General features: G+C 35.2%; 2 protein-coding genes across 2 annotated transcripts; both read right to left on the minus strand.

The window, feature by feature from the left end:
• Positions 1-1,275: 1,275 nt before the first annotated feature.
• LOC131038398 (L-type lectin-domain containing receptor kinase S.4-like) lies at positions 1,276-3,939 on the minus strand. Its single transcript, XM_057970826.2, has 3 exons — positions 3,001-3,939; positions 2,561-2,862; positions 1,276-2,463 (listed from the first exon to the last, which is right to left on the minus strand). Exons 1-3 carry the CDS (start codon positions 3,728-3,730, stop codon positions 1,783-1,785), a joined length of 1,713 nt encoding a protein of 570 aa, XP_057826809.2. The 5' UTR covers positions 3,731-3,939; the 3' UTR covers positions 1,276-1,782.
• Positions 3,940-10,629: 6,690 nt separating this feature from the next.
• LOC131038412 (L-type lectin-domain containing receptor kinase SIT2-like) lies at positions 10,630-12,486 on the minus strand. The gene is made up of 3 exons (XM_059210874.1): positions 12,355-12,486; positions 11,915-12,216; positions 10,630-11,817 (listed from the first exon to the last, which is right to left on the minus strand). The coding sequence occupies exons 1-3, from the start codon at positions 12,380-12,382 to the stop codon at positions 10,903-10,905; spliced, it is 1,245 nt and encodes a 414-aa protein (XP_059066857.1). The 5' UTR covers positions 12,383-12,486; the 3' UTR covers positions 10,630-10,902.
• Positions 12,487-14,926: the final 2,440 nt, after the last annotated feature.

The raw sequence follows: 14,926 nt of genomic DNA on the forward strand, positions 1-14,926 counted from the left end.
TATTCTATGGATCAAGTTGAGTCTTGGGTTGGGACTAGCATTGGTCTTATGGGCAAGGTTAAGAATACTTGTTAACTGTGAACATCATAGGCATTTTCAGCGGAGCCCGACCTACTTGTTGGAGCACGACTTGGCTTTGTATCATGTAATGTTGGATTGCTGAATTACATAAGAAAGTTGTGTTTTCTCTTATACTTTGTGTTCTTTATTGAGTTGCATTATTTTGAGTTGAAATTGAAATACTGTACTAAAAGGTTCTGCTAAAGTTTGGGGAAGGTGTAGTTTGGGATTGACTTGTGCAGGGAGTGATCTGACTTGCACGTGTTGATTGCCAGTGCTGCTCGAGTTAAAACTTTGAGCCCGTGACATAGCCATACTACAATGTCACAACCATAGGCAACAAGAGATCAATTGTGGAGTACAATTGATAGCATAACCCTATAATAAGCAATGCATAATGCCTCCATCTCAAGCTTTCAATATATAGACTTAACGAGGCCTAGAATGGGCCTAAAGATTGTCCTAAAATATCTTGGTAATAATTATCATGACCCAATAATAAAATTTGAACATTAGGAATTGCAAGGTGTGTGACATCCAATCCCAATGAAAAATGTGTTGATTGAATAGTAGTCTAAAAATGTAATAACACGTGTATTTAAATGTAGTAAATTGTTAACCAAAGGTTATATGCTTTCAACACTATTTAAAAAATTATATATGCTTATAGTTAGTTGGCAATAACATAATATATTGTTGTTTTTTTTACTATAAACATGCATGATATTAAGCTCAACTTGTCAAACTACCACCAAATCTATTACTACAACTAAGAATGCTACTACGGTACCACACAAAATTGTTACCACAACTTTGGTGACGAGCAACAATAATGCCACATGCTAGGAATTAAGCCGATTTGAATGCCAATAGAAAGATTAAAACAAAATCCTCACACATATCTTAATTTTTTATTAAATCTTTAGTCAATCAATAGATATAATTTTGCATTCTTTTCAACCTAATCTCCATGTTTTTACATCTATCTATCTTAATTTATTTTAAGAATAAATCAAACACACCTTTCATTTTTTTTATAATAAATATGATTTTCCATAAACCATAAAATAGATAATTACAACATCGTTACAAAATTTAAGTAATACAAATCATATTAATAAAAATACACATCAATTAAACTTATTAAAAATGTAATTATACTAAATTTTCAATTTTAGATCATTACCTCTATGAATTTTCTTTTTTAACATACAGTAAATCTCAAAAAAGTTCACTTATTTATCAATTCTTATTGAAAGCTAAAATTTTCAACAGATTCTTATGAATTATGAATGTGCACTCATTACTCTCATAAGATGATGTACAATGAAATATGAATGTACTCTCAGACGAATGATGTCCTTTCCAATAGGCATCCTATGCTGTAACTGTTGGTCTAACATACCGACAACAATTCATTTCACAATTTTAATTTCTCAAAAAATTCACTCGCTGTTTGATGTTGCCTAATGCAAAACAGTTGAAAAATCATTCTAACAGCTCCAAAGAAGTAGCACTGAACGAATTGAATTCTGCAATGTCTATGTAAGAATGCTTAAAAGCCGAGGGTACATTAAGATCCACAGGCAAAGCAGCCTTACCAGAAAGAATCTGCAACACGTTTCTCATGCTAATCCTCTCCCGCGGATCAGGGTTTGAACACACAAGCCCTAATACAAGCACAATTTCAGCTTCGCCCTTATCATAATCGCCCCCAAGCCTCTAGTCAACAGCATCCACTAATCTCTTATTTGCATACAAATCCCAAACCCACTCAACCAAAATCATTCCTTGGGCATCTACAGGTTTCCTTCCGCAGGCAACCTCCAGCATAAGAGCCCCAAAGCTGAACACATCTGTGGAAGGAGTAGCCTTACCAGAATGTATAAGCTCAGGTGCAATGTACCCCAGAGTGCCCACCACATGAGTAGTTTGGGGCTTTTCACTGTGGTCATATAACCTTGCCAAACCAAAGTCACCCACTCGGCCGTTCTGATCACTGTCCAACAATACATTGCTGGATTTAATGTCCCTGTGTACCACACATTTGTCCCACTGCTCATGTAAGTATAGCAGCCCGGCGGCTACATCTGTGAGAATTTTGTATCTGTGGGCCCAAGTAAGACTCAATTTTGGACTGAACAAATTTCTTTCAAGGCTTCCGTTGCACATGTAATCGTAGACGATGAAGAGGCGCTTGTTTTTTCTGGACCAGCCTCTGAGGGGCACCAGGTTCCGGTGCTGTAGCCGCCCAAGGCTTGAAATTTCTGCCATGAATTCCTCCATTCCTTCTGTAAAATCTTTTGTAATGCATTTTACGGCGACTTCTTCGCCCGAGGGCAGAGTTCCCCTGTATACCCGGCCAAAACCCCCATAACCCAGAAGATTATCGTCTCTGAAACCCTGCAATAAAACACAGTGGTAAATCCCTTGTTCAGTATTCTGTGAGATATTGAAAGCTTTTGTAGATGTAATAAGATATTCCTTTATTCATAGTTACCTTTGTACTGTGGTTAAGTTCCTGGTAAGCAAATCTGTGCGACCAACACTCTAACTCCCATTGCTCAGTAAAGTTTATGTAATCCGTTCTTTTGAACCAATAAAATATGCCGAGAATGAGTCCCAAGATGAAAGCTGCTGAGCATATTACAATAATGTATATGAACTCCATAGAATTATAGAATTTGGGGCCTCTGACATAAAAAGAAGGGAGGTGCAAAGTATCTAGATCCAGAGTCTTATTATTGCCCGTTACAAAGCTCCAGGCTAAAATGTAATGATCCTCAACCAGAGGAGAACTGCCTGTGGATGCAAAACAATTCAATACTCTCCTACAAAATTACTGAAAAAGACATAAAATTCACATTCAAAATTTATATCATAATTTGCAATTACAAAAGGAAAGACGAACACTAGGAACTGTGTAAAGGGAAACTTCACCTGTAGAAGCAGAGAACCCCACCCACATCTGGTCTTGTATAATTCCATCCAAATCCAAATCTTTCCTGGAGAGCAGGGGTTTCTGCGGCCTCGCCTCTCCAACGGGTACAATGCTTATGTCCAGCTGCTTGGATTCGTCATTATAGTCGATCCAGGCCCTTATATTATGCCCACTCTTGAGATTAATGGGCGTCGATGTGTTCCCTTTCCAGTAAGCAACAGGTTCTGCCGCCACCGATTTGACGCCATTAAGATCGATTCCGACATGGTTGTCATCCTTATCCTCCACGCCTATGCTCTTACTTGTGTCAAATTCTACTGCAAAAAGATGGTTGTAGTCTTTTCCATTGCTGGATAGGTTTACGAGACCCAGATACTGCGTGGCGAAGGCAGCGTTGAGAGCGGTTGTGGGCGTCATGATGAAGCAAAGACCGTTGCTGCCGCCCGAGAGCGGATGCGGAACCATGGCGAATATGAAGCTTGTGCTGAATGAGATTACAGAACCGTTTCTTTTCATGGGGACTGCCTTGTCAAAATAAGCACGACCAATGAGACGCTCTGAGTGATTTGTGAGGCGTATTGCGTTGGATTGTATTGAGGCATCTGCAACATATTTGATTGTGCTTGTGGTATTGAAGTGGTTGAAGACGAAACTGGTATTCTGCTGCACACCCTCAGCTTCAGTTAGAATGATTAAGAGGCAGAGAATCAGAATCTGCATCATCGCCATTAAATTAGCTTATTCTGAGCAGTGTGTCTTTTGGGTGGGCGGTTTTGTTTTCTTATGGGGAGGGAAATTCGTCAAAAACGAGATTATCTTTCTTGACTGGACCGTGAACAGTAGTTGTGGAGTCTGAATTATTCATAGGTTAATCCATATAAATTGGCATGTGCAGGGCTAACTTTTCATTTGAGAGTGAAGCGAGGACTTAAAATCAATGGATTCTTTTGACCAATGAAAAACGTGAGAAGAAGAGTGTTGGAAGAGGATTCTAAATATAAGTTGAATGATATATAATTGAGGGTGAGTTCCAACTCTCTCTAATGACATAATGTAATTTAATAGTAAATAGTCAATTTTGGTTTATAAAAGGAAGACAAGATTTAAATATAAATGAGGATGTAACATTATAATTGATTATTTATAAAATTATTATTTACCATTGAATTATATGATGTTTAAGTAGAAAGGCGATATTTGTACATTTGATTTTTAATTATCAAAATATGGCTTATTAGAAACACAATTGTTTCAAAAATAACTTACAACAACAAAATTGATCAAGTTTCACAATCACATTAGCTTGAGTTTTGGAGGTTGTATTAACATTTAATCAAAGTCATTTTTTTAATAAAGAAAATAGATTTAATAATTACCAAAGCTAGGAGGTTGTAGATGATTTAATTTATTGTATAAATGATGATTGTTTGAGTTTTGATTGGACTTATCATAAGTCTTACACACCTACATTAATTAAGTTAAAATAGCTTTTGAATTTATTTTCCTATTGCTTTTCATTTTCAACAATAATTACTTAAATGCAATTCTTAAAGGGTAATGCAAGAGTTTGAGTAGGGAAACATTATTTTGCAATGCATGCACACTTCATGATCACTTCCATAGAAAAATAAGTGAGAAGAAGGATGCATAATATCACGCTCATAATCACCTTATTAAGGATAGGTATATCTTTGGAAATATATTAGTTTCTTGCTAGTTTTATAATCTCCTTTGTTATTGTTGTTTGATTATGTGGGGAACCATTCCATAAATAAGTAATTTTTTAATTTTTTAAGTCTTTTTGTTAGCATGGTCTCGTTTTTGGGGAATTTCTTAACTTTACCATAAGTGCTTGATATATCTTTGATAATGGCACCACTTAGCTTTGGATATTTTTAAGTTAAATATTTACCTATAATACCCTTGTGCATTAGCTCAAATCCTTTGTTGTGTATATATTTATATTCTTGTCACCTTTCCAAAGTTCATATTCTTATTGTATTAGGGTTTAACTATTTTCTTTAGGATTTTATAAATATGTTACAATTCCCTACAATTTTAGATCCCTAACATTCAAGTGATTTTCAAAGTTTTGAGGTTTTCATGTAATAAATACAAACTAACATTTAAAAAAAAAATCTCATTGAATATATGCTTAAGATCCCCACTTTATTGACATCACAACTCAAAGTTCCCATGTTACTTGATGCATTTGTAGTGGTATCACTATAGTTTAAGTAACTACATTAAATTCTCCTACAAAACTCTTATGTATTAGTTCAAATGCATTAGCATCACTTAGCATCCATATTTTTCCATTCTTGTCACCTTGTTAGCATATATATATCATATTGTGTACTAATGTGTACATTGCTTATTGTTGATAAGTAGAGATACAATCTATTCCTGAACACATGAGGTTTGATTAATAGAGACCTACTGTCAATTATGAGATTGGTTCTTCATCTTCCTAGTATGATAAAAGAGGCGGATTGTTCAATTATATTTTATAGTCATTATGTTTGGACATTTTTTATTTGTCTCATTACATGTAGGTATAGTGGTAATAGTGTAGAGTTATGTAACACTCTTGGCTAGCAAAATATTTTATAGACAAAACACATCATATGTCAGGTTTACAACCCATTCTGACCCTATAAAATCCTAATTTCTTGAGATGAATCTCCTTTTACATTTCCACTCATATTAATTAAATGAAGCTATGATTAGGTCCTTATTTGGAGAACTTAAAAAAGGGCACAAGACAAACCCCCTTGATTTGATTGTGACGAATGTTAGGTCCCCAAGAAAAAATTCAAATTAGTTAAGATAGGGTGCACAAATTATCCATTTATAACATGTATATTTTTATAAAATTGGCTATTCAAATCTTAATTATTCATGAAAATTGGATTCCTTGAAAAATTCTAATAGTTTTCATTGACAAATTGCGAAATTTTGGTAATTTATGAGAAATTTGTGGCCCATGAAAATTTAATGTAAATGTAAACTTTAAAGGCCAAAAATAAAGTTTAAAATGATGTAATTTTGAAAAAATGATTGTACCCTTATGTTCTTTATGAAAATATTTTTTGGTTCACTATAAATTTGTAAAAAAATGACACGTCGTTAACAATATCTAGAAAAAGAAGCCCTTTTTCAAAATTTGAGAAGACTAGTGATTAACTAATCATGACCTAGTGGTTAGGTAATCATGACTAGGCAATTAAGAAACTATAGCTTGACAGTGCACTAAGGGTGACCAAGTGGTTAAGGAACGATGACTTGATAGTTAGGAACTTCATCTGAGTGATTACTTGGTGGTTAGTAAATTAAATAGCTATTTTTATTGCTTCTTGGTGTTGGAGTAATTAGGTAATCACATTTGTACTTATTTAATCACATTAATTACTTAGGCGCCCTATTGCTTTATTACACTTAAGCTAAACACAAGAGTGCTTTTCTATATTTAGATTAAGCTATATTTAGGTCATTTTGTCTTTTAATCCATTAGATGAGGACACTTGTCATTAAATCTAACTTAATCCTCATCTAGTTGAATTCAAATAATTATTCAATATAGGTTTATCTCATTATTAAATGCTTGTGTGGATCAACTCATCTTTCTAAAGGTTGCATAATACTCAATCAGATTTTTTTAGATGTGATAAGTGTGAGGTGAAAAATGATGATGACAAACTATTGCAAAACCACAACAGATACAACCACAACAAACCCTAGTTCTATAATAAAGCATTCACAATACATCAATGAAGAAACCTAAGAACATACAAATCAACAAATTGAAACAATAACGCCATTCACATGCCAAGTAGGGTTTGATCTCCATTGTCTCATATCTCCATTGATCTTGTTTGATATATTGACCCTCAGATTTTTGTACTGTGCACAAGAGCTCAACAAAGAACATATTTTGGTTGTAAAGTTGCTCGATCACAAGAAATCTTGATAAACACATTAGGATTAAAAGGATAAAAGAATCCTCTTATATAGAAGACACTTTAGAAAATGAAGGGATATGATTAAGAGGTGAAAGAAATATATAGTCAACTAGGATTAAAGTGTAGGTATAGAAAATGATAACAGAATAAGAGGGTAACTAGGAAAAATAATAAAACAATGAAGGGGGTAGGTAGAGGAAAATTAAGAGATAAATGACATGTGTCATAGAATGAAAAGCTAATGAATGAATGAATTAATTAAATAATTATTTATTTAATATAGGAAGTGGGACCAATTAAATAAATGAAATATTTATTTAATTTAGGGAAAGATAATTTAAATAAATACATATATTTATTTAAATAGGGAAGGGCTAGAAGAGGCTAACTAAATTAATTACATAAATAAAAATCTTTTTAATTAATAGAAGGTTTAGGATAAAATAATTAAATAAATAAAATATTTATTTAATTAGACTAGGACAATTTTAGGTGTCTACAATTTTCCCCTCTTTGAGATAATGTAACCTGTTGTATTGTTTCAAAGAAGATAAAATGATACAAAGTTGCCCCAAGATGGGAATGATATGACCCCTCGAGAGATTGGATTAATTCTTTTGAAAAAAATGTAGATAATCTCTAGATAAGAGAGAAAGGCTAGAAAAGAGAAGGATAAAAGGTAAAACTGTGTATATGTAGTGATGGCTCGTATAGGATTGGCCTTAGTACGTCTGTGTCTAGGTAGGCTAAAATCAACAATTTTGTGATAGAAATACGTTGTCAATTGGATAATCTGTTGAGAGGACTTACTCAAACAAGTGCCCTAAGGAAGACAAATTGAAAACAAGGCTAAAATTGGCAACCATGTGATAGACATGCATCACCAATTATATAAGCTACAAAGATTATTGACTCAACAGGTTCCCTAAAGAGGATAGGATAAAATTACTAAGAAGGTCTAGGATAAGCCGTCGAATTGATTAAATTTGGTGAGTGCTCTAGCAAGATAGGTTGCAAAGCTGACTATACAATAAGTCGTCAAATTGATAGAATCCGGTGAGTGCTCTAGCAAGATAGGATCAAGTGCAATGCGATGTGGTCATAACTCACAAATGATGACCAAGCAACAATAGAGGATAGACAAAGGACATCTAGAGGTAGGGTTATGGGTCCACCACCACCACCACCACTAGTAGGGTCCACAGGCAGGGGTAGGCGAGATGATCTAGGGGCTAGACCTTCAAGTGCTTAGATTCCATCGAGGCCTACTGACTCTGAGGGAGGGTTTTCATCATAGCGTTCTTGGATCTAGTTTTTTCTATTAGTTTTTGTGTGATGATATAGACACCTTCGAGTGATTTTGTAGTCATATGATATTTTGACATCATTGTATCATGACATTGATACTTTTGATATATATATGAGATGACCTATCCTTTGTGGCGATTATATGCATGTTTTCTTATGTGATGTTTCTATATGATTTATGATTATGTAATGATTCTATATGATGATGTAGTCTACGTATGATGCTTATGGTATAGATACATGTTTATGATTATCTATGATTACTTATATGATGCAACGAAATATATACATGATATGGTGCATTATTTTTATGTTGTTCTTATACTTATGTTATATATGAGGATGCAAATGAATGGATGGTATGCATTTGAATGCTTATATGAGGTACTAATAAGTGGTGTGTGTAGGATGTGATGCTATTATGATTTCAATATGCATATGATGAAATTTACTAACATGTGATGATGTAGATGAACACTATATGAGATGCAGATATTTTTGGCATGTCATTATTACTAAGTCATGTGATAGCAAGCTACATGGACATAGGAAAAGAAAAAGGAGGACAAACGGAAAAAAGGGGGATGGAAGGTAGAAGATATGGAGGTGAAAAGAGATTTATTATGACAAATAGGTTATGACCATCCAGATATGTGATCGACCTAAAAATTCATTGTACCTATTTGCATGGAGATCAAATAGTCACAAACAAGGAAATTCCCCAGTTCACACTAGACTCATACTGTCCTCATATCTTTGGACATGCCATAGTATTACTAAGAGACAATCCACAACCAGCAAAATAGGTGAACATACCCCATCCTCGCCTTTCTAGTCAAAGACATCTTGGAGATAGAATCTCTAGTCAAAGACATCATGAAAAAACTAAAAGACACATCGAAAAATAAAATCAAAAGAAAACCAAGACTTGACACCAACATAAACTATAATCCTCAAGTTATTAGTGTCTCTTGCCACATATGTTAACATGTTTGATTTGGTCACAATGTTGTTTCCCTGATAAAGGATAAATAATGCTAAAAAACTAAGTTGTTGCCAGAGTTTGCTGAAAGATTATATTTAGGATTTTGCCCCAGTTACAGATTGGGCCTAATTTATTATGGAAGGAAAGGGTGAAAAGGGGTTTATTATGAATACACACATACACACACACATACACATACACACACATATATATACACACACATATATATACACACATACATACACACATATAAACACACACACACAGACACATACATACACATATGCATACACATACACATACGTGCATACACATACACATATACATACACATACACATACACACATATACACATACATACATACACACACATACACACACATACACACACACATACACATGTACACACACATGTATACACATACACATACACATACACATGTACACACACATACACAGACATACATACACATACATGTTAGGGTTTCAAGCAGATCCGAAGCAAATATGAACTAACAATTATATGCAGATTTAAATACAAAAGATAAAGAAATAAAACAGGACACAGATAACACAGAGATTTAACGTGGTTCACCCAGAATGGGTTACGTCCACCATACACAGCCGTCCAATCTTTCTTATTATCCAGCAAAAAATAGTACATCAACCTTACAATGCCTTAAGCATCCCAGCCACTTATAACATGAATTTTTAGGGCAACAAACAAAGTCGGCCTTTTTAGGGTTTTATTACAATGTCGGTTTTCATCAACAAAAACGGCGAGGATACGTGCTGAGTGTACAGTACTTTGCTGATCAGTCGCCACATTTCAGCAATCTCCCACTTGGAGACTGATCAGGCTCCACACCGAACAATCTCCCACTTGGAGACTGATACTACACGACACCACTGTACATGCAACATCCGCTGGATAAAACACTAGGACTTGACTGGTATAAATTCCACAATTATTAATCAAGAAGACCAACAGAAACTGATGAAGAAATCAGCTTCTCCTCTGGAACTGCCTTTGTGAACATATCGGCAGGATTCTCACTTGTGTGAATCTTCTCAAGCCGTAACTGACCCTCCTCCAAAATAGTCCGGATGAAGTGGTACCTGAGCTGAATGTGCTTTGTCCTTGAATGAAAAGCAGAGTTCTTCGCAAGATGAATGGCACTCTGGCTATCAGTATACAATGGGCTATCCTCTTGTGTCTAACCCAATTCCTTCAGAAAACATTGCAACCAAATCATCTCTTTGCTGGCTTCTGTAGCAGCAACATACTCAGCTTCAGTGGTTGAAAGTGCAACAACCTTTTGCAGCCTAGAAATCCAACTGACTGCAGTTCCCCCTATAGTAAAAACATACAGTAAATCTCAAAAAAGTTCACTTATTTATCAATTCTTATTGAAAGCTAAAATTTTCAACAGATTCTTATGAATTATGAATGTGCACTCATTACTCTCATAAGATGATGTACAATGAAATATGAATGTACTCTCAGACGAATGATGTCCTTTCCAATAGGCATCCTATGCTGTAACTGTTGGTCTAACATACCGACAACAATTCATTTCACAATTTTAATTTCTCAAAAAATTCACTCGCTGTTTGATGTTGCCTAATGCAAAACAGTTGAAAAATCATTCTAACAGCTCCAAAGAAGTAGCACTGAACGAATTGAATTCTGCAATGTCTATGTAAGAATGCTTAAAAGCCGAGGGTACATTAAGATCCACAGGCAAAGCAGCCTTACCAGAAAGAATCTGCAACACGTTTCTCATGCTAATCCTCTCCCGCGGATCAGGGTTTGAACACACAAGCCCTAATACAAGCACAATTTCAGCTTCGCCCTTATCATAATCGCCCCCAAGCCTCTGGTCAACAGCATCCACTAATCTCTTATTTGCATACAAATCCCAAACCCACTCAACCAAAATCATTCCTTGGGCATCTACAGGTTTCCTTCCGCAGGCAACCTCCAGCATAAGAGCCCCAAAGCTGAACACATCTGTGGAAGGAGTAGCCTTACCAGAATGTATAAGCTCAGGTGCAATGTACCCCAGAGTGCCCACCACATGAGTAGTTTGGGGTTTTTCACTGTGGTCATATAACCTTGCCAAACCAAAGTCACCCACTCGGCCGTTCTGATCACTGTCCAACAATACATTGCTGGATTTAATGTCCCTGTGTACCACACATTTGTCCCACTGCTCATGTAAGTATAGCAGCCCGGCGGCTACATCTGTGAGAATTTTGTATCTGTGGGCCCAAGTAAGACTCAATTTTGGACTGAACAAATTTCTTTCAAGGCTTCCGTTGCACATGTAATCGTAGACGATGAAGAGGCGCTTGTTTTTTCTGGACCAGCCTCTGAGGGGCACCAGGTTCCGGTGCTGTAGCCGCCCAAGGCTTGAAATTTCTGCCATGAATTCCTCCATTCCTTCTGTAAAATCTTTTGTAATGCATTTTACGGCGACTTCTTCGCCCAAGGGCAGAGTTCCCCTGTATACCCGGCCAAAACCCCCATAACCCAGAAGATTATCGTCTCTTAAACCCTGCAATAAAACACAGTGGTAAATCCCTTGTTCAGTATTCTGTGAGATATTGAAAGCTTTTGTAGATGTAATAAGATATTCCTTTATTCATAGTTACCTTTGTACTGTGGTTAAGTTCCTGGTAAGCAAATCTGTGCGGCCAACACTCTAACTCCCATTGCTCAGTAAAGTTTATGTAATCCGTTCTTTTGAACCAATAAAATATGCCGAGAATGAGTCCCAAGATGAAAGCTGCTGAGCATATTACAATAATGTATATGAACTCCATAGAATTATAGAATTTGGGGCCTCTGACATAAAAAGAAGGGAGGTGCAAAGTATCTAGATCCAGAGTCTTATTATTGCCCGTTACAAAGCTCCAGGCTAAAATGTAATGATCCTCAACCAGAGGAGAACTGCCTGTGGATGCAAAACAATTCAATACTCTCCTACAAAATTACTGAAAAAGACATAAAATTCACATTCAAAATTTATATCATAATTTGCAATTACAAAAGGAAAGACGAACACTAGGAACTGTGTAAAGGGAAACTTCACCTGTAGAAGCAGAGAACCCCACCCACATCTGGTCTTGTATAATTCCATCCAAATCCAATCTTTCCTGGAGAGCAGGGGTTTCTGCGGCCTTGCCTCTCCAACGGGTACAATGCTTATGTCCAGCTGCTTGGATTCGTCATTATAGTCGATCCAGGCCCTTATATTATGCCCACTCTTGAGATTAATGGGCGTCGATGTGTTCCCTTTCCAGTAAGCAACAGGTTCTGCCGCCACCGATTTGACGCCATTAAGACCGATTCCGACATGGTTGTCATCCTTATCCTCCACGCCTATGCTCTTACTTGTGTCAAATTCTACTGCAAAAAGATGGTTGTAGTCTTTTCCATTGCTGGATAGGTTTACGAGACCCAGATACTGCGTGGCGAAGGCAGCGTTGAGAGCGGTTGTGGGCGTCATGATGAAGCAAAGACCGTTGCTGCCGCCCGAGAGCGGATGCGGAACCATGGCGAATATGAAGCTTGTGCTGAATGAGATTACAGAACCGTTTCTTTTCATGGGAACTGCCTTGTCAAAATAAGCACGACCAATGAGACGCTCTGAGTGATTTGTGAGGCGTATTGCGTTGGATTGTATTGAGGCATCTGCAACATATTTGATTGTGCTTGTGGTATTGAAGTGGTTGAAGACGAAACTGGTATTCTGCTGCACACCCTCAGCTTCAGTTAGAATGATTAAGAGGCAGAGAATCAGAATCTGCATCATCGCCATTGAATTAGCTTATTCTGAGCAGTGTGTCTTTTGGGTGGGCGGTTTTGTTTTCTTATGGGGAGGGAAATTCGTCAAAAACGAGATTATCTTTCTTGACTGGACTGTGAACAGTAGTTGTGGAGTCTGAATTATTCATAGGTTAATCCATATAAATTGGCATGTGCAGGGCTAACTTTTCATTTGAGAGTGAAGCGAGGACTTAAAATCAATGGATTCTTTTGACCAATGAAAAACGTGAGAAGAAGAGTGTTGGAAGAGGATTCTAAATATAAGTTGAATGATATATAATTGAGGGTGAGTTCCAACTCTCTCTAATGACATAATGTAATTTAATAGTAAATAGTCAATTTTGGTTTATAAAAGGAAGACAAGATTTAAATATAAATGAGGATGTAACATTATAATTGATTATTTATAAAATTATTATTTACTGTTGAATTATATGATGTTTACGTAGAAAGGCGATATTTGTACATTTGATTTTTAATTATCAAAATATGGCTTATTAGAAACACAATTGTTTCAAAAATAACTTACAACAACAAAATTGATCAAGTTTCACAATCACATTAGCTTGAGTTTTGGAGGTTGTATTAACATTTAATCAAAGTCATTTTTTTTATAAAGAAAATAGATTTAATAATTACCAAAGCTAGGAGGTTGTAGATGATTTAATTTATTGTATAAATGATGATTGTTTGAGTTTTGATTGGACTTATCATAAGTCTTACACACCTACATTAATTAAGTTAAAATAGCTTTTGAATTTATTTTCCTATTGCTTTTCATTTTCAACAATAATTACTTAAATGCAATTCTTAAAGGGTAATGCAAGAGTTTGAGTAGGGAAACATTATTTTGCAATGCATGCACACTTCATGAACACTTCATAGAAAAATAAGTGAGAAGAAGGATGCATAATATCATGCTCATAATCATCTTATTAAGGATAGGTATATCTTTGGAAATATATTAGTTTCTTGCTAGTTTTATAATCTCCTTTGTTATTGTTGTTTGATTATGTGGGGAACCATTCCATAAATAAGTAATTTTTTAATTTTTTAAGTCTTTTTGTTAGCATGGTCTCGTTTTTGGGGAATTTCTTAACTTTACCATAAGTGCTTGATATATCTTTGATAATGGCACCACTTAGCTTTGGATATTTTTAAGTTAAATATTTACCTATAATACCCTTGTGCATTAGCTCAAATCCTTTGTTGTGTATATATTTATATTCTTGTCACCTTTCCAAAGTTCATATTCTTATTGTATTAGGGTTTAACTATTTTCTTTAGGATTTTATAAATATTATACAATTCCCTACAATTTTAGATCCCTAACATTCAAGTGATTTTCAAAGTTTTGAGGTTTTCATGTAATAAATACAAACTAACATTTAAAAAAAAAATCTCATTGAATATATGCTTAAGATCCCCACTTTATTGACATCACAACTCAAAGTTCCCATGTTACTTGATGCATTTGTAGTGGTATCACTATAGTTTAAGTAACTACATTAAATTCTCCTACAAAACTCTTATGTATTAGTTCAAATGCATTAGCATCACTTAGCATCCATATTTTTCCATTCTTGTCACCTTGTTAGCATATATATATATATATATATATATATATATATATATATATATATATATATAGATATCATATTGTGTACTAATGTGTACATTGCTTATTGTTGACAAGTAGAGATACAATCTATTCCTGAACACATGAGGTTTGATTAATAGAGACCTACTGTCAATTATGAGATTGGTTCTTCATCTTCCTAGTATGATAAAAGAGGCGGATTGTTCGATTATATTTTATAGTCATTATGTTTGGA

Source organism: Cryptomeria japonica, chromosome 9, assembly GCF_030272615.1.
Source record: "Cryptomeria japonica chromosome 9, Sugi_1.0, whole genome shotgun sequence".
Lineage (NCBI taxonomy): Eukaryota > Viridiplantae > Streptophyta > Pinopsida > Cupressales > Cupressaceae > Cryptomeria > Cryptomeria japonica.